General features: G+C 36.0%; 1 protein-coding gene across 2 annotated transcripts in view; it reads right to left on the reverse strand.

The window, feature by feature from the left end:
• Positions 1–816: 816 nt before the first annotated feature.
• The window catches only part of SAP30BP (SAP30 binding protein), a 36738-nt gene continuing 15849 nt past the window's right edge, over positions 817–21705 (reverse strand). For both annotated transcript variants that reach the window (XM_026701989.2, XM_026701990.2), the window contains 8 exons: positions 13043–13085; positions 7585–7673; positions 6523–6614; positions 5250–5310; positions 4707–4758; positions 4343–4401; positions 3009–3090; positions 817–2032 (listed from right to left, as the gene is read on the reverse strand). In XM_026701989.2, the coding sequence (XP_026557774.1) occupies positions 1851–2032; positions 3009–3090; positions 4343–4401; positions 4707–4758; positions 5250–5310; positions 6523–6614; positions 7585–7673; positions 13043–13085 (660 nt within the window). In that variant the 3' untranslated portion in view covers positions 817–1850. The remainder of the gene's footprint in view (positions 2033–3008; positions 3091–4342; positions 4402–4706; positions 4759–5249; positions 5311–6522; positions 6615–7584; positions 7674–13042; positions 13086–21705) is intronic.

Below are 21705 nucleotides of genomic sequence, written 5' to 3' on the forward strand. Positions count from 1 at the left end.
TGTCTCAAGATACAGCGAGGGCCTTTAATATCAAATGTTCTAGAAGGGAATTAGAAAAGGATGACGCTAAAAACAGCTATTTGTTGTAATGTCAAGGATGCACTCACTAATGCCTACTAATTATTATTACAAGCCAATAATACAGGTAGTCCTCACCTTAAGCCCACAATTGAGGTTGTTTAGTGAAAAATTTGTGAAGTGAATTTGTCTCATTTTACAACTTTTCTTGCCACATTTGTGAAGCGAATCACTGCAGTTGTTAAATTAGTAAGAAGGCTGTTAAGTGAATCCGGGCTCTCCATTGACTTTGCTTGTTAGGTCATAAAATGACTCTTGAACACTGCAACCATCATAAATACGAGTTAGTTGTTAATCACGTGACCACTGGGATGCTGCAATTGGTCGTGTGAAAAATGACCATAAGTCACTATTTTCAGTGCTGTTGTAACTTTGAATGGTCACTAAATGAACTGTTGTAAGTCGAGGACTACCTGTAGTTGCTAAGGAACTTGGGCTGAAAGGTAATATCCATGTGCGACTTGCATGAAGGATTTCAAGGAGACCCAAATGGCTGAAGAAAAAGCAGGTGGTTGGATTAAAGGAGGCCCTTTATTCTCCTACAAGTATTTTAAATGTATAGCATCGAGCTTCTTCCTGTTGGAATGAAGAAAACCTGGCTGAACACTTTCATCTATGCTGCTCCCCCTTCCCAACTCAAGTCCAAGGAAATTCAACATCCACTGAATGCTCTGACGTGTAATATATATTTGACAGCTACAACGTAAAACAAATGACAGCAATAAAAAATGAGACACATTTTCAAAAGTTGTTTTTATATTCCAACATTTAAGTCAAACCAGTAAGAAAGCTTATACAAATTTAAAATGATGGCATTTTTGTAATTACAGTGGTGAAAATGGCATTATTGTACAATGTAGTTTGAAAGTAGGGAACATAGGTAGTGGTTCAGAGGATTTACTTCTGAAAACTGCCTAACTGCCCCCGAAATGGCATGGTTTGTGAGGAGGGTCAGCATTGTCCAGAGAGAGAACAGAATGTTCTGGAAGTCTCTGGAAAATTCTGTTCTGAAATCAGTAAGCTATATGAATCTCTATTTGAAACCTTCGTTACTATCACACATACACAAAAGACATCTAAAATGTTTATGTAGAACTCTAACAAAAATGTCACCATTCAGAGATTCTATTTGATTTCTTGTTCACATAAACCTTCCTACCAATTGCGTTCAGATCTGCACGAAGATCCCCCAAAGACAAGAAGGGCTACCAATATGAAGTCTCTATTTTCAAAATGTTCCAGTTCCTGATTTGTGACATTTAATCTAAATGGATTGCATGGGAATAACTCATCTTAGTCCATATGATGACCTCCATGAAACTGAACTGTCACATATTCTTTTTCTTCTTAAATTTTTGATGGGAGTATTGAATCTTGCCTATAATTCTTGGAGGCAGGCAAACAGAAAAAAAATGTTACTAAATGGTCCAACTCAGTTTTTCTTCTAAAAGCTTCTTGAAAAGCTTCACACTCCATGAAGATCTTACATTAGTGACAATTGTAATACAGTTTTCAATGAAGTATAACACTGACACGGAGACTCTGCATCGTACACAGTACTGTAGGAAGCAGTCATAGCAAAGCTTTTTTTCCACAGAAAAATTCCATTATACATAGGACAGTCCATTCATCTTTTTCCTATTTTCAGTCTTTCATTTCCACATCAGGAAAAGAGCGTCCCTCTGTATTTCAAATTCAATGATTTTGGTGTCAGTCAAATATGGAAAAAAAAAAAAGCTTCCGTCACTCAATCAGTTTCTTTACTGCACTTGTCACTGTTTTGCCTTTTTCACTATGGTGCCAACAGCTGAAATTACTGTTGTTTTGGAGCCACTTGCACTGGTGGTTACAGTTACAACAGCCGGCAATGTTGCAGTGGTTGTAAGAATGGTGGGCTGAGCTATTGTTGTCACAGGAATGGCAGAATCCCATTTGCTTTTCCTTTTCTGTGCATCTGTGTATTGAAAGAAAGCATGAATTTCAACAGGCTTGGTTAGATAAAATTCTCCTTTATCACAAATTTACTTTCCCTCCCAAAGTAAAATGCTTTCAAAGTCATCCCATCCCACCTCAAAATGCTGTCGGGAGAAATCATTAATCTCAAATGAGTTTTCCAATTCAACAACATTATCAACACATTTGAGACTAACAAATGATTGCTATAAACGTTCATGGATACTCTATCAATGGAAACCTTATTTATTTATGTGTTTAGATTTATAAGACTGCCCAACTCAAAGCCAACTTTGGGTGGCAAACTATTAAAATCAGCAAAAACCCATAAAGAAAATTAAGAGGGGGAAACATGCATCAGAACCCAAAGCAACAATACATATCAACATCACCAACATATCCCGCAGCCTGCGGCCAATGGGCAGTTTTTGAAAAATGTATAAAGGCCTGCAGGGTCAGGGCGGCCCAATCCCTGGGGGTACCAGGAGGCTGGCACTACCACAGAAAAGATGCACCGTCTGGACCTCGTCGGATGGGAGTGTTTAATAGCTAGGACACAAAGCACATCCACTGTGTCAAATCTTATGAGGCAAGCAAAAATAACAGGACAGAGGCAATCTCTTAGATGGCCAGGCCTAAGTGATCACAAGAAGGGACCTCTGAGTCCAGGAAAGATTACAACTTGTAGCATACCAGATGAATCTGTAAAGACCATGAACCTGAAGAAGACCCTCTGGTCCACAGTTGTCATGTGAGAATTGAACAGAGGCTGTGAAGTCCAGGAAGACTCCCACATTGAATGCTAGTCTTGGACAGGACTATGTGACTTAAACAACCTCCAGACACTAAACATAACAGCATCACTTGGTTGACCAGGGGTCAAGATGTGCAATCTTGAAAGAGCGGTGGACAAATGAAGAAGCAGGGCTTCATCCAATAAGGAAGAACAACAATTCAAATCTAGACTTCTCACTTACCTCCACCCGCAGTGCTAGCTGTTGTGGTGGTTGTAGAAGGAGCATTTGTTGTCCCTTTCTTAGTACCCGTTACAAATTCAATCTAGAAAAAAAAGGAAGGACCATTATACTCGGTGCTTCTGATTTTTATCCAAAGGAATTAAGAACATGCCCCTCCCCCAATTATTAAGAACACATCTTTGCTCCGGTTCTCAATTCTGGCAAGATCACAGAGATTCAATGCATAAGCACCAGGAAATAATAATGATTCTTCATGAATAGTAGACAAGAGGGAGTCTCCTCCATTTTCTATCTTATTCGGTCTTATTTAAATACTTGCTCTCTTAATTAGAATAAAATGGGTTTAAAACAATTAATTAATTAGAATTTCCTACTATTTAACAGTAAAAACATAAGGAAATCAGACCTAGAAAACATGTCTCTTCAAGCCTAACCTTAACAATTTGCATTAACAATGGCAACTCAGTGGCTGGGAAAATCCCAACAATTTCATCATACTTTGACAAGTCCAAGATCATTGCAGGAAGGAGGAAAATGGCAGAACTATGCAATTACAATACAATGTAAGGAACAATTTGAATGGCTGTGAAAAGAACCAAGGTCCAAAACAGGCCACTGAGAAACCCTCATGTATACCTTGTTAACTATTTGGATAATATATACTAAATCCAGGCCTTTACTAGCTAAATATATATTGGGTTCTACAGGAGGACGATCAGATTGGTTCTGAGGTAAACAAACACGCATACAGATAATCCTCAACTTGTAACCACAATTGAATCCAAAATTTCTGTCCCTAAGCAAGACATCTATTAAGTGAGTTTTGCCCCATTTTTATGACCATTCTTGCCACAGTTCAGTTAGTAACACAGTTTCAAGTGAATCTGGCTTCCCCATTGACTTTACTGTAAGAAGGCCACAAAGTGATCACATGGCCTTGGGACACTGTAATCGTCATAAATATGAGCCTGTTGCTAGGCATCTGAATTTTGATCACACGAGCATGGGGATGCTTCAATGGTTGTAAGTATGGAAAACAGTCATTTTTAGTGCCATTGCAACTTTGAAAATTGTAAGTCGAGGACTTTCTGTACATACACACAAATATAAATAAAGTTGGAAAGTGCCAGGTTATTGGGAATAGAAACATGACTATTTATCTCCGTACTTACTTCTCACCCTTATCTATGCTTTTGGAATACTTGAAATATATGTCATCTTTGGTCAAGAGAAGAATGTCTAATTTGCTTAATTTAATTAACTGCAGATTTATCCAAGTGCAACCTGGGGAATGCAACATTTTAATTCTTTACATTCCAAAATGCAACTGATACCTTTGTTCGCTCTTTCTTGGCTTTTTCTAGCTTGTCCATTTCAATTTTCTGTGCTTTCGCTGAAAAGAGAGCCACATAACAGTAAATACATCCAACAGATTCAAATATGTGGGTCAAAAGAAGTAGTAGCTCAATATTTTCAGCATCAAACCTTATCTATTAAAAATATTTGTTCTCTAGATTACAGAATACTGCAAGTTTCCTCTAATTTAGCTAAAGGGGAAATAAAAGCCATAACTAATGCTTTGAGCTCTTTGAAAAACAGAGAGCACACAAAGAAAATGCATAATTTTAACCACACATTTTCTTCATTTTACTAGAACGTAGAAATCTAGAGAAAGCATGGAAGAAAAATCTTTAATACCTAGTGCCTCATAATATGAATCTTCAGCCCACCCATGAGGATCAAACATGTCCTAAAAGAAAAACAGAAAAAAATCCCTGTTACATTTGTATGCAATATTTAAAGAAAAGAAACCCCGATTTCACATCCTAGTTAAGAATAGCTTATAAATTTATGGATGTCTTTAAACAGATAAAATCTAGAATCATACTGTCATAAAAGATTGTGCTGTTTTTTTATCTTGTCTTTTTTATATATAACTCAAGGCAGTGAGTATATCAAATTGTGCTGTGACAGTGGGAATTACAATGGACCACAAATTCTGGGAAGTAATTGTTCTACAGCTTCATCTTTATTTATTTTATTTTATTTTATTTAGTCCTAGGTACAAGAAGAATAATTCATAATAATGGTGAATAATTTTTCTCATGCCACAAAATAAGAAGCTGTTCCTAATCAGAAAAGAATATAATCCTCCAACCTAAATGGGAAATAATTTATTTTTATAACCAACAAAAGATCTACAAAAAGCTGTGGTCGGTCCGGTCTTTTAAATCTACTTACCTTTGGATAATTAGTGCCAAGTTCATCAATTGCACAAAACTGGATCAGCTTTTCATAGATGCTGAAATGAAGCATTGCAACATATTATTTCCATTATTTCATGTCCCATTTCAAATCACTGAATAGTTTCTGGCTGGCTTGGAGTAAACCAATGTGTGTTAAGACATATTTATGGTCAAAATTGATACTGCATTATATTAGTTATATTATTTTCAGGAAGTTTTGACAACACACTAAAAAGAATGTCTAATTTGTTTCTCAAAGGGCAGTGGGACAAGGAATGCGGAAATCAAGGCTGAAACTTTCCATGACTACGCAATGCTATCTGCTATTGCCCTTCCACTTCTATAGATGAAAAGTTCCAAATCTCTTGCCTACAAAACACATAGCCAAACATTTAACTGAACCTGGGGGAATTATTAAGAATAAGCCATCAATCATTTATAGGAAATGATATTTCAGAACACAAAATGTTCACCTACAGAACAGGCACGTTCTTTTGGCCTGTCTGGGCTGCACTGAGTAAAGATAGCAATAGCACTTAGACTTATACGCCATTTCACAGTGCTTTAGAGCCCTCTCTAAGCGGTTTAGTCAACATATTGCCCCCAACAATCTGGGTCCTCATTTTACCCAACTCGGAAGGATGGAAGGCTGAGTCAACCTTGAGCCTGGTGGGATTCAATCTGCCAAATTGCAGGCAGCCGGCAGTCAGCAGAAGTAGCCTGCAGTACTGCACTCTAACCCCTGTGCCACTGCAGCTCATTGAAGATGAACGTCTTGGGCCACATACAAATAACAAGTTTCTTTTTTCTAAAATATTTATATTATGATCTTGTAGAACTGCATAACAAGCTGTCCAGGGCCACATGCAGTTCTCGCAGGTGGTACCTGCCTGCTATATATTTTGGGAGGCAAGGGGGGAGGGGGGGGCAGAACTCAAGCATCAACTAGTTTGCATATTTTGATCAAGCTTAAAGACTTATGTTTTACATAGAAACCAATTGTTGTCATCTTTAGCCAGTTCCAGAAACAAAAACTGACCTCCATTCAGTCCAACCCCAACTCATGAAGAGTCCAAATATATTCTCTAAGTAGCAGCACAGTATATATACTTCCGGACTCTGAGTCGTCATTGTTGCATATAAATTTGAGAGCTTGAGTTTATTACGCCAATATTATGACCTTGGTGAAGCCCCTGTATGAACATTTGGCATTCACTCAAGCTTGAGCTTGGTGGCCTCTACAAACATGCTCCCAGACTACTACTTACCTGGGATTTCGGAACTCTTTTTTCCTTTGAATTATCAAGTTCATGTCCATACCTTCCTTCATTTTCCTTTCATATAGCTTCTGTATTTTGTCCTAACGAAAAATTGTAGGAAACGAATGATAATAGTCAGGTATATAGTATTTGAAAGAGAAGGTAAAGTGATACTTCCTCCCGCCCCCCCCCCAAAAAAGCAAGGGATGGGGGATCTAGAACTTAGTACATTCCAGATGTTTTGAATTAAAATCCAGGTATTCTCAGAAGACAAGGTCAATGGTTCTCAAGAAGAACGAAAGTTCTTAGCCTATTCTCATTATTAGCTATGTTAGCTAGTGCAACTTTGGGTTTGTGTTAAAAAATGTCTGAAGAGCCACAGATTCCCCAACCCCATTTTAATTACACTGCAACAGTATAATATTCATAATCTGTTGCGTGTGAACTAGACTGCTCTTGCACAAATAATTGAACTTAAAACATTAAACAGTAGCTATAATTACAATTATGCATGGTCACACATTTAACAGGAATTTTGGTTAATAAACTAAGAACATGCATGCTTAGGCTATACAAATTTATATCTAGAGTGTAGCATGTCTGAAAGTACAAACACTTCCTTAGTATATATGAAAGGCCCCTTAAAGAGTTCAGTGTGCAATAGCTTCTCTTGAAAGGAAAAAAACCAGATATCTTGATACACAAATACATTCTTCCCTCTTCAAAGAGTGTTCTTCAGAGTCCCATACCAATAAGCTGTCATTTTAGATATTGTTCATGATTTCAGCCCACTTTGTGTTAAAAAAACAACAACCCAGGATGTATATGTGAGTGTCAAGTGACAAATAACAGCATCACTTGGCTTAATAGCATCTGACAGGCAGGATCTCTTTACATATATATGCCTACACTTTATAACAGGAGTGAATATGAAAGAAAATGTGCAGGGATAGACCTTTGTATAAGACTCCTGAAACAGATACTTTTTGCAAAATCTCAGATTAAGATGATGATTAAATACAGAAGACCTTAGCGATTAGAAAAAAGAAAAAAAATCAAGGAAAATCTTACCTGTAAGTGGTTGGAACATCTGCCTTGTGGTTCTTGGGGGATTTTGATCTCATCAGGTGACATGTTTCTTACCCGCTCAGAGAAGGAAGCTGGAAAGAAAGAGGCCATCAGAAAGAGCCCATAGAAGTTATAGCAAATTAAGTTTATTCGTAGAAGTTGCATTGTGATATTAACAATATATAATCCAAACAAGCGGTTCCTAAAATCTGGAAAGTAATTTAATTGATAAATAAGCACCCATACAATACACTTCTCTCTGTATATAACTATATAACTGTATAACTATAATTTTCCCAATCTCCACTTCTTATTGGGCACTTTGGCTAGAGTTAGTAGAAGCTGCGGTTCATACTAATTGAATATTTTAGGGATCAGGACTACTGGTGGTGTTATATAGCCAACGTTTACAATTCATAACCTATAATTTTGCAAGCTGCCTGCAGTCATCCAATTCATTAAATTTGTTTTATGAATACATAAATTAAACGGTCTTCAGTATGACAGATGGTCAATTCAGAAGTTTTCCCATATATAGGCAACCTGTTTGTGCATTTTCCCTAAGTCATTTGTTAATCAAAGGTATGATTGTTGGACTAAAATGTGAGAGCCTCAACGTGCTACAAGATGTCTGTTGATATTCCTCATTTAAAACACGTTGCAAAAGGCATAATCTGATAAAAATTCAGGAGGATTGTGTATAGACTATGGGCAACAGAAAAATGGCTGCTTTTCTAAGTGTATTATTCCAAGGCAACATTGTGTACTGCACTCCAGTTCTCCCCTCGGCATGAGGCTCTGTCTCTAGTCTGAAAAGTTCATTTGTGAACAAAATGTTTTTGCTCAATTTTCAATTGTTACTATAAAGAACATGATAGGGTGGGGCAGTTCACAGAAAAGAACAAAACCTCTTTTCATACGCTTTTACCATTTTAATAGTACTGATTGCCGAACCTCCTGGTAGATTGCATCTTTATTACCTTTATCTGTTGTCTATGAAAAAAAAAAAAACTAAATAAAGGTAAAGCCACAATTCTGTATGTAGCTCAGCCAGGCCTCCGTTGTGATATATAGGTAATACATGCATCTGAATTTCTGTTCTAATAACAAGCTTTGGAAATTAGTTGAAGATGCTATAATTGGAACAATTCCTCAATTATAGTTTCTTTTAGGATGGTATGCAGGGTTGAATTCTCCAGCAGTCACAAGTGACAAAGAAATGTTCTTTGACATTTCCACAGAATGTGTTTTTATGAGAAAAGAAATCTTGCCAACATCTCCAGAGAAACGCAAACTGGTTCCAGAACCTACTGACAACAAGCTGCAGATTACAGCTACTGTTATGAGAGTCTGGTGATTGTTTTTAATTAAGAAGTGCACTTCAATAGGGGCCATGAGGCAAAAAGCAAAACACAAATGATGTTTCTTGATATTGGAGATTAGAGAAGTCCAATACCTGGGACAAGATAAGGGTTTTTAAAAAATATTCCATAAGGGTAAAATCCTGAATGTATTACTTACATTCTGAAATCAATGGAGAATGGAGAACTTAAGTGTATATTTACTGGGTGCCACAAGCTTTCAATTTATCTAAAACTTCTCCTTACTACCATTTTACATAAAAAAAAAGGAAGAGGACATGTTCAGAGAAATCACACAGAAATAGCGTACGACTTAACAATCAAATAGCAAATACTAAACAGCAGATAGTAATTCTCGATTATGGTGTATTCTACGCTCAGGTGTTCCTTGGCCCAGTGGGTGAATCGATGCTGGGTTTTTCTGTATCAATTTAACACACTAGGTAACATATTATACTAGTCCTTTAAGAGAAAGACAATCCAAGAGAGAAAAAGGTTGTAATATATATTAAAAAGAAATCAGTGGGGGAGGGAAAGCATCTGTAGGGAGAGCATGGGTACTTAAATCAACTGGATGCCTAAGCCTAAGATTATTACAGTATATAGAAAGAAGAAAACAAAGGGTAATTACATCTGGTATTTTCACTCCAATATCTTTCCTTTGAAAAGGAGCACAATGCCAGGATGCAACGGTAGACATTTATGTATTCTACATGTATGGGATTTTGGCAAAGATGAAATTTTATTTTTGTCGAAGCCCAATGAGTGACACTGGTTGCAACCCCTGCCAGGGTGTGGTACCCTTGCTGCTTTCCAGTCTACTGTGCTGGGAATCCAGGATGTTGACTCTAGACGTGACTCATCCCTATGAGGGCAACAAGCATATTTGCAAAATAATTATCTATACCTTGCAGCTATGGTTTTGACAAAAGGTTTGACTAAGGCAATGCAAGCCACTTTCATAAGCTGGGACTTGACTGGAGTTAGAAATGTACCACTAAACAATCCAACATCAGCAGTATAAGAAATATGCTGACACTGCAGAGATATGCTACCTAACCACCTAACATGAGAGAATCTTTTCTAGGGGTCAAAGCACCAGGCTAGGAGCTGGGAGAGCATGGATTTTAGCCGCGTCTAAGCCCAAAACCAGCCAGGTGACTTTGGCCAGTCACTCTCAGCCCTAGGAAGCAGGCCATGATAAATCTTGCCAAGACCTTGCTAAGAAAACTACAGGACCTTGCTGTAGTTCCAAGACCTTGCTAAGAAAACTACAGGACCTTGTTGTAGTTCCAAGACCTTGCTAAGAAAACTACAGGACCTTGCCCAGGCAGTAGCCAGGAGTCCAGCCTGATTCAAAGACACAAAACCTCCCCTGCTCTTAAAGAGACTCTACAGAGCTGTATCATCCTGCATTTCTCCAAACCAAAAGCCTTCATCATCTTATTGGTACAGGTAGTCCTCAATATATGACCACCACTGAGTCCAAGATTTCTGTTTCGGAGAGAGGCAATTGTGTTGACTCGTTTTACGACTTTCATTGCCATGGGTGTTAAGTGAATCCCTGTAGTTGTTAAGTCAGTGACACGGTTGTTAAGTGAATCTGGCTTCCCCATTGACTTTGCTTGTCAGAAGGTTGCAAAAGGGGATCACATGACCTCGGGATGCAGCAACGGTCATAAATACAAACCAGTTGTTAAGCTTTCAAAGTTTGATCATGTGACCGTGGAGATGCTGCAGTGGTTGTAAGTGTAAAAGCTGGTCTTAAGTCATTTTTTTCCTGTGCCATTTTAACTTAGAACAGACACTAAAATGAATAGTAGTAAGTCGAGTACTACCTATACTTCTGCCACCCACTAATAAGGTGCAGTTTCTCATCAAATCAATTACAGACCTTTCCTTGTGCCTCACAGGGAAATTACATTATGCCTTTACAGCATTTTCTGAAAACTGAGTTCTTCATTCGTTTTCAAGCTTTCCCTCTATGGATGGATGAATACAATAAATAAGGTTTATAGCAACCATTTGGAATCAACTGTTTTCTCAGAGAAAGCCTTTCTGTGTAGCAACCTACTAGTTATTTATTTCAACCAAAGAACTGACAGATGTTACAATTACAGCAGTAACAAAACATCAACAACACAATTACACCCCCAAGTAAGTAATCATAAGGAAACTAAAGCCATTCAATAAAAATCATAGAAACAATCAATAGATTTGCAGTAATGTACACAGCGACACTGAGAATAGTTCTATTTTTAATAATTTCCTAAAGCAAAATAAGGTTTATTATTTTTGCACGTCATCCCCATAGCAGAGTACCAGAAATTCTCCAACATGAGTTGCAGAAAAGGCATCAACATTATCCAGATCTGTGCTCTAAAGTGTGATCCTATTGCTTGCATCTTATCTTTACAAAGCACAGAAGAACAGGGTGTGTTTTCACTTCTATCTCAAAACTTCCCAACCATTTTATGAATGGTTTAAACATGCTAGCATAACATGGCTGTAAACTAAACTGAGACACAGGCAATCTAGGTGCAGTCAATCATAAAACGATTCCTAAAAAGATACTGTAAATCATTATGGCTATATATTATAGAAATATAGTTCACACTTTACAGAAGGCATACAATGAGACTTAAACTTGCCTTTTGCTCCATGGAGTGGGAGCTGCCCAAGTTCAAGAGAAAGCAAGCCAATTAGCCTTCTGCAAATTAACTTCAGATAAATGATTTCAAAGTTATTTCTCCAAGATCGCTCATAAGTCAAACCGCATATTCATTGCCCAAATCAAATGCTTGTTCAATTAACACTCTATCTACTATTTTTCCCCTCCGGCAACTTGCTAAAACTTCATTTTTTCTCTTTATTCCCGGGCCATTGATGATTTTCAACTGTTTTGTGTTCAGCTTATGAAAACTGATGCATTCATGCTCTGCTATGGCCCACTCCTATCTATTTCTGCCTTCCCCTCCCCCCTCCTCCCAATTTATGTGGCAGTTCTGAAATCCTTTTTCCTTTTATATATTTTCATCGAGCCACTGACCATGCTACAGTCTAATGTGTTGGGGCTCTGATCTCCCATCATTGTCATTTCTCAATGACTCTGGTGTTTGGAAGACGGCATTTAATTTGGGCACCACTGCCAGCAGTTCAGTTCATATATGTATATTAAAGTGTAGGCGTATATATGTATATGGCTGGAAGTATTATTAAGGGAGAGAAAAAACCTAGTTCTTTATAGTGTTGATTAAGTGGGGTTGGACTGGACCGGTACCATAGAGACTGAAGATTCCGGGTTAGCCACAGACTTCACCGGATAGCTTTGGGATGCCCATCTTCCCTCAGAGCAATCTATCTTACAGGATTGCTTTGTAAGGTGTAAAATAAATAGAAATCATCATGCAAGCTGCCTCGACCGGTATGGGTATCTGCACAAAAAACAACAACCGCAAAACCTAACTGTATACTATCATAAGAAGCCAGAGTAGAACAAAAGCCTAAACATTTAATTTTCGAAGGAAACACGCTCAAGCTAAAAGAGAAAATACGAGACTATTGTGCGTATCTCTCATGTTGAAATGGTCCTCTGCTTTAACTATATTGCAAAATTATGCTTATACATACATTTTTAATAAGTAATATTAATGAAGTGGTAAAAAAGCAGGGGTCAGCCAGTCTTTCGCAAAATGGAATTGCCTATTTATGCCTGGCTGTTGCACCTAAGTATTCCATGTGCACAAAAATCTTTGCAGAAACAAAAGGGAGCAATGGATTTTAAACTGGCATTCTCCTCAGTCCAAAACCGTTTTGATCTCATGCAAAGCAGAGCAGGTTTTCTTACTTTCTGATAGCAGCAAAACAGACATATCAGGAGCATCCATGTGCCAATCAATCATACATTTTGCAACAGAAATACAGTTAGCTTATTTGTGGATTCAGGGATACACAATGAAACCAACATATTTTAATATTAATTCTTGATAATATTCTTTTCCAAACTCTTGTATATCACTTTAATAACACTGGGGGAATTTTTATATGCGCTAATAAAAGAAAAATAAGGTGAGGTAAAACAATATTTTTATAGTACTTACCAACTAACTCCTGGGGATCCCTCTTTTCTAGTTCTGAAAAGTCCTAAGTGCAAGCAAAGAAGAAAAAAACAACAAAAGATTAGCAAAAAGCCTGTATGGTATTGAGACTTTGTGAATTCCTGAATGTAGAGTGTTTATTACCCAAGTTTATGCAATAAATTGCTACTCAGAGGCTCACAATACAAATGCTTGGCATGTGCAACCAAGAGCCTTAATTTAGAACAAAAAGGTTAAACATCAAGTGAATTGTAGAAAATCAGGTTCAACCATATTCCTAATGTATCATCTCATGAAATTTTACAATTGAATGCAATAACTATTATTCCAGAAATGTCTTTGAACTTTAAGGCAATTTATGTTGCTGTCAGAAGGCCAGTGCCAAATTTAGGTTTGATTTGAAATAATAAAAAGGGGAATCAAAGAGCTTGAAAAAATATCTTTCCAAATTGGGAGAATGAGGTATTCAAATTTCAGGGTAAGATGCTGCACAACGCAGCAAAGCAATCTAACTTTATGTATATGCTCACATGGTCTGAGGTGATGGTACTTAACAGGAAAGTGACATGGGATTATGGTGGATAGCTTAATGAGTTTAATAACCCAAGGCTTGGTTGCTGTAAAAAAAAAAGGAAAGTTCCATCATGAGAATCCTTAGGAGTGAAGTATAAAAGCTAGTAGGCGTGAAGAAATATTGTTTTACTTTTCTGTTCTCCACATCCCCAAAAAGAGTCAGAAATGGATAAAATTCTTAGAGAGTAAGAGCTTTTGAAAAAAGATTATGGTAATGGGTTGTTTTTAGGCTTAAGGAAAGGACAAATAAAAGGGATATGATTGTCTGGATATCAGTTATGCGTGATTATGGAGAAATGAATAAACAAACTTTTCTCCCACCCGCATAATGTCATCATTCATGAGATATCAAGCACCGATCAATGCAGCAGTTGAATACAGATAAAAGAAAAAAAAACTATTTCTGACAAGCAAAACAATGGAATTTACTGATACGTATGATACAGTTGGCAGTAACAATATAGATTCTCATTATAATATGGGAAACCTATAGGTTGTCTGGTTAACTGATTAAAATAAAACTACTGGATTAGTGTTCACAAATGAAACTAAAGTTAATAACTTGCAGAGAACCCAATTTTAACACAATGTTGAAATCATTATTGAGAAAAAAATTGTTCACACATTTTTGTAGGCAAGACCGTACAGATATGAACTTGAATGTATTTGAAGAGAACAGGACTTCCGGCCCTACGACTGATTAGATTCAGCTGATAGCGTGACAGCACCAAGTCTGTTATAGCTCAGCTTTATGTTTACAAACAGAAGAATTTACTCAGAACACTCCTGAAATATTAAATGCAAAATATGAGAAAGTAGGAGGAAGGGTGCAAGGGACATGAAGAAAAAAGAAAGGTATAAAAGCATAAATTCTTATTAAATGAATTTAATAAGGACTTTTATAATTTGCCAAGATTTTTAATATCCAGGGTTTGTCTAGCACGGCACCAATATTATTCATTCAAATAGGAAACACTGCCCATTTGTTGCCTAGCAATATGACAGTCACAAATACTACTCTTTCTGTTTCAGGTGGGCATAGCAGAGGATTTTGTTTTAGAAGGCCAATGTTCAGTAAATTTGGAAATTGGCTCTGCGAAATCCATGATAGCAACATAACCTTTTCTAAAGAACCTCTAAGGGATTTTAAGACCTTTTCTCAATCACTAAAGAAAGTTAAATAACTTTATATAGTCTTTTCCCCCCCAAAAGTTGCATGGTTAGAAAAATGTTTAGGTCATAAATAGGAAGAATTCTTTCTTTCTTTCTTTCTTTCTTTCTTTCTTTCTTTCTTTCTTTCTTTCTTTCTTTCTTTCTTTCTTTCTTTCTTTCTTTCTTTCTTTCTTTCTTTCTTTCTTTTCTTTCTTTCCAACATTTTGCTGCAGCAAACACTGACTGCTTTATTTCTCTGTACAACTGTCTACAATTCATAATACACATTCAAACTGTACTAAAGTCAAATGTTAAATGTCAAACTACATATTTAAAGCTGTCCCTATACTGAGATTCCAGTTGCACAGGCAATTTTCAAAATAAAGGCAGGGGTAATAATAAAGGCTACAAAACATAAAATCTGGGAAATTTTACAATTTGATATTCAAAATATATTAAACTAGCAGGCCAAAAATCAAAATTGTCAAAATAAAACAAAGCTATGGTCAATGTTAACTTTGAAAACAAGTAATGGCAACATCATTTTAAAAGAAGCATTTCCTTTTCATGCTCATAGATATGGATGCCTCTTAGAAGATGCCTATAATTATCTAAGCATAAATTTTGGATCCTGAGCATTTTCAAAAAAAATGGGGAAAAAAAGAGTTTGCAATGATGTCAGCTGGAGACTGACTACCCATCTCCATATTTTAAAACAAGATCTAACATACCAAGTACGTTTGCATTCATAATTGAAGACTGCCTGGACAAGTCCCTGCAATTTTTTGGCAAGGCTTTTTAGAAGTGATTTGCTATTGCCTCCTTCCTGGAGCTGAGAGAAAATGACTAGCCCAAGGTTATCCAATTGGCTTACTGCCCAAGACAGGACTAGAACTCATCCAAGTTTCTAGCCTGATGCCTTAACGACTACACAAAACTGGCTGTCACAATAAGAAACTGTTCCTGTCCTATTCAAAGGGAAAGAACAATTAAAATGCAGTTGTCGTTATCTTTTATTGTTCTCATCATGGGTAAGTATATATTGCTGTGTACAAAGGGTAGTAAACAAAAATTTAAAAGCCCGATGATCCCATCAGAAAGAGATTGTCCTGAGAATCTCACAAACAAGGCAGGAAAAATAACAACCTTTCCACCCCTTGTGTTTGTCTTTTGTTGGAATCCAGAACCTATGATGAACATAGGTTCTAGTCTATTCTCAAATATAGCAGTATAGGTAGAAATTTCAACTACTGATTCAACCAAAGAGTATGTAATTTTACCAGGAGTTACACAGAAGAGAAACGTAGCAAATGGAATTACATCATTTGGCAAAAAGGTTCAACACTCTCTAATTTTCTTGGGCACCAGCTTTTAACTGTGTGGAAATCTCTCTTAGTTCCCATTTCCTTATATTAGAACAAGTAACCTATAAAATAAATTTACTGTAAATTTACTGAGGAGCAGCTTCTCTAAGTTTAAGGACTATATTGTTCTAACTGCACTCTTCTAGTCTGAATTTGGTACCACAATGCACATGAAGTTTGTGTTTCTTACTCACTGCAGGTACAGCCCGCACACACTTCTAGTTGGAGATCTCATGCCAATTTAATCAAAAGCAGCTTCAGTGTTAGCCCTACTTTTAATTTGAAAATATTTTAATAGTCATGATTTTGGAAGATCACTACTGTAGCCTTTTGAAAAGACTAAAGGGAAGCATCTCATTCACTGAGTTAATTTGAACGATAAATAAAAACCAACTTAAGATCTCCTTGGCCACAGTGGCCTTCTCTTTCCAATACAAGTGTTAGATTTTGTTCAATGTACAAAGCTATAGAAATAAACCAGCTGCAAACCATAATTTACAAAGTTAATTAATATGAACTACTTATCTTAATAAATTATGGTATTATAATTAACATTTGGAAATTCCTCCTGCCTGCAGTTAATCTAAAAAAGAAACTTGTACTCTACAAGATCCAATCTGAGTCAATCACCGGGACCAGAGGTTTAGTCTTCTTGAGCTTTCAAATTCATGAAGGAGCCCATCCACAAGGAATCCTTCCATTCCCCATCATCCAGTCAGAGCTGAACTATGACTTGGACAACTGAGAATTTCCATAGACATCTTCAGAGAACTTCTTTCTGCTGGAATGTTTGTTTTGGGCTATTCTATGCATCCTATTTATGTAGTGCAATCCTACAGGTTGATTGGTGTGGTGACGGCCAGGGATTGGCTGTTGTTTCCTTGTGCTGCCAAGTCCTCTTCTACTCTGTCTATGGAGATTCTCAATCATCCAGGTCATGATAGGCCCAAAGCTGCTTTTCCAAAAGTCAACTGGACTTTCTTGGTTTTTTTCCCCTCTTTCCCCTTGAAAACATCTTCAGTTCTACTCTATTCTACTCTCTTCCTCAAAGCTCTGTATGAAGTATATGGAAATCCAGGAACAGGAAAAGCAAAGCTTATATCTATGGCACTCCATTACGTACAAACATTATGTATGCCAATGCATTTTAAAGAATTTATTTTAAAACATTACCACTATATACACTAATTACTTCTTTTAGTGTTTGGATTGACTCCTGTATCTTTTCATATTTTAAAGGAAAAATATACTGGACTCATTTGGTTAAATTTGACCAATAGAAAATTACTAGAAACAGATATAATCCCCCCTCCAATTGGACTAATAACCCCTTTTAATCAAAATATAGTGGCAGCCAAAACATGGATTAAAACTTAGAACTAAAACTAACTGTAGTCTTTGGAGATTTAAGACATATCAAAACCATTAGTCACATAAAAAATACAAGGTTCTCCTAAATAAAATCAACCTTCAAGAGTTCATCTTGCCCAAAGGATATGAATTTTACTGAAAGTGGAAAAAAAAACAGACTTCCAGTTTGAGCTTCTTTGGCGACAGACCGAAACCTCGTCTCTGCGAGGGTTCGATCCATGCTCGCCGCTGGAGCGCCCGGAGCTGGCTGGTTTTGGGGCTAAGCCACCCCGTAGAAATGGTGAAGAGGGGAGTGACTGCCAGCAGGGTTGAGGAGAGCCGCATCTCTCCTACCCAGCTGGCCATTACTCCCTTTCCCGAAGGTGGTTGCAGCGGTGGTCAGAAATGGCCACCACAAAGAAGAACTCAACGAAAAAGAATGTGCAGGAGGAAGATAAGAAGAGAAAGTTTTGGTTGACCGGGTCAAACAGCAAAAGCAACAAATAAGGTACCCTGGAATTTAAACTTAACAACATTGTTCCCAAAGAATATTTTGAAGCTGCGAAGGAGAGAGAAGGGAAAGGATTAGGTTTTTTTTCTTCCTTTCCTTATACTGACAGCTAAGAGACTTAAGCAAGAAATTGAAAAAAAAAATCCACTTTGACATTAATAGGCATCTAAGCTGAAAATAAAAGTCAAAGGAATAATAAAGATTTCTGGACATTTAAAAGATTTTAAAAGCTGGAAAGGAGAAAAAAAAAAGAAGGGCAGGATCTGGAAAAATGGAGGAGACTGACTGGAATTAAGGAACGGAACTGTAATTAAAAGGAACACAGTGAAATTTTAATAAGATTCCTTAAAGATACATTTTAATGGAAACTTGGTAACAAAATAATAGAACACCAGGGAAAGTGGAAAAAAGAAGCAAGTAGAAACAGCCTTGGACTATTTGGATTACTTGGTGATTTTTGGTTTTTGCATCTAGATGACTAAAATTAACTGAGTGGTTGTTTAAAAGTTTTTAAAATGGTATCACTCTTAGAAGAACTGAAAATGAAACTTTAAAAATGGCAAGAAGATGCACAAGAAGGGAGAAGTTCTTTTGGCTTCGTATTTCAATTCTTAGAAAAGGAGATTTGGAACTATGAGAAGCAACAAGAAACGCTTGCAGAACAAGAAGATTGGGACAAAGAAGAAGCCATCTTTAATGATCAAATGATTTTAAGTGGGGGGAAAAAAGAAAAGGCAGGAAAGAGAGTGAAAGGTTTAAGACTAGAAAAAACAACCAAAAAGAAGGACAATTTGAAAGATAAGTATAATATTAGAAAGCAACAGAAGAGGGGATTACAGATGAGAGAATCAGAAGTAGAGGGACGAGGGGGTAAAAAGGGGAGGGAGAAGAAGAGGGGGAAGAAGGCAAGGAAAAGAAGTTGTAAAAGACAGAAACAAGAAATGGAGAAACAGGGAAAAGATATAAGGATTGTAACCATATGTTTGTTTAGAGATAATGGGTGAACATTTAATTGTAAAAGGGATTCTGCAAAGGTACATAAGATAGCATTGTTATATTATAAACAGAAGTAATTTTAGAAAATACGATGATGGATAAAATATTTATTGTAATGTAGTGGGATGTTTGTTAATAAATAAATGAATTAAAATAATTGAGAGAATTAAAAGGGAACATTTTTAATTATTAGTAATGATTTATAAAAATATAAGTATGACATATGGAAAAAAAAGAATTAACCATGGAAAGTTTATAAGTGTTCCCAAGGAAGTATGATACTCAATTGAAAAGAAATGTGAAAGATGTTAAGATTTTAATGCATATTAATGATAGAATTGAATTGGAATAGAATGTGTGTTTTATTTACATATATATATATATATATATATATATATATATATATATATATATATATATATATATATATATATTTATTTTCTTTTAAGAATATAGTGTCTATTTTAAGAATGTACCAAGCAGAACCCAATTGGAAGTTATGTATTATATTGAATGCTATAATCTTAAAGCTATACATTGAAGCTTAAATAAGAGTTTGAATGGATAAAATTAAAGGATATAAAGGTGTCTTACTCTAATTGGTAACTACAGGGAAAAATTTGCTTAATAAGAAAAGATAATATGAAATTGTAACAGGACAGACAAAAGTATAAATATGATTTGAATTGAGATAATTAAAACAAAGTTGAGAAAATTAAGAGGGGAAAAATTATGTAGAAAAATATAAAATGGTAATAAGATATGGAATAGAATATAAAAATGAGCATGAAATTGAGTTTTGTGTCTGTATGAAGAAGTGATAACCTGGGACCATGCTATTTTCAAAAAAGATGTTTTATTTGTATTTTGTTTTTGTGAAAACCCAAATAAAATTTTCGCAAAAAAAAAACAACCCAGAAGTTTTAAGACTGTACTAGTCCAAACCACAGCCTGCTATTGTAATATTAAAATCACTACCACTATCAAGTATAGTACACCTTTGGGAAAGCCATCATACACAGCTTTCAGTTTCATTTCAGACGTTTAAATCAATCACATAGATATCAATGACAAAGAGACATGATAACCAATCAGAAGTAGATTCACCAAAGTTACCATTGGCAAACTGGCTTTGGCATTTCGAATGTGCTCTTGTAACACTTTTAACATGGATTTTATATAGAGTTTTCCAATCAAGAGGACCCTCTTGAATTTTTCCTCTGACTCTCTCGAGACAAAATCAACAGTTGACTTAAAATCAACAAAGACTGACAAAAGGGAGTTTCTAGCTAAAAAGAATATTTTCTGGCTAAAAAGTGAAGGACGAGACAGTATGGAACACTTATCATATATTCTACACATATGCGGAATTTGGAAATTGTTAGAGCAGGTGCTTTTCTGATAGTTTTTATAGATGCTAGACGGGGGGAAAATATTTCCAGGATAGTCATTATGCACTTTCAGATCTTTCTGATAAAAAGACATTTGGCCTTCTTTATATGATAATGACGTTCTTCAGATTCAATTCTATAAACCTAGTGATTCATCATTAGTAATATGATTGAGAATTTATGCTGCAATAAAAAAAGCTGGCTGTTCTTTTGGAGCCTGGTGAGTAATATGATAGCTTTTTAATTTTTTTTACCTTTCCTTTATCAGTTATTAGATAGGTGTATTGTACAGATACTGGTTTTTAATATCCTAAATTCAGATGTGGTACTATCTATGGAGGGAGGAAGGAAATCATACAAATGAATAATTTCTGACAATTAGGCTGCTAGAAATTTGTCTCCAGTCTAAGAAACCATTTTTGATGAATATCACAAAAAGTGCCCTCTTACAAAGCATGTTATGCATAAATCTATCAAATCTGGTCCATAGTGGCGGCTTTTTCATTTTCCTCTTCAGCATGGCCCTGGCAATTCAAAATCAGATCTACCGTACCTAAGCCTGAGTCCATCCTAAAGATTGGTTATGGTTTTAAAAAGAAGTCTATGTAGCGTTTTGTTAACAATCAACATTATGTGAGAGAAAGACTGCAAGATATTCATGGGGGACAGATTTTTGATTATGCTTATATCACTGGAGAAAAATTATTCTCGCTAAATAAAAATGTTACCACCAGACTAGCTACATGTCTTGTTTTGGGATAGATTATGTTACAAAAAATATCAATTATGTTACTCTGCATTTATCAAAATACTGAATAACAACAAGTTATACATTAGATAAACTGCTTTATTATCCATTAAATCAATAAAAATACCCTTTTCTAGGGTATAATAATTTTAGACAACGAGAGTAATGGAAGCTAACTAACCTTTTTTTCAGGTCTGAAAGTCATATAAAGTGCTTCATTGCCTACCTACTTTACTGAACAGAAAGCTAAATTTCAATTAATTTAGTTAAAATAAAGTTTGTACTTTTTTCCCCATTCAAGTTCACAGCTTTGTAAATTTTGTCCATGGATTCAGGTTAAGAACTCACGGTCTACTCTACACCATGGAGAAATGGACCAAGAAATTCCATATACAATATGGTCTTGATGGTAGAACATAATGCTTAAGCAGCTCTTCACTTGGTTGCCACTAATAAGCAGCTATTTGTAAAGTTACCCAGGTAGTAAGACTGTGAAAAAGAAGATATACTGATACACAACCATCAAACATCTTACTAACAGTGTATACTACAAAAGTCTAGAAGCATTTTAGGAATGGCCC

Source organism: Pseudonaja textilis, chromosome 2, assembly GCF_049901715.1.
Source record: "Pseudonaja textilis isolate UNSWEBS1 chromosome 2, rPseTex1.2, whole genome shotgun sequence".
NCBI classification, from domain to species: Eukaryota; Metazoa; Chordata; class Lepidosauria; order Squamata; family Elapidae; genus Pseudonaja; species Pseudonaja textilis.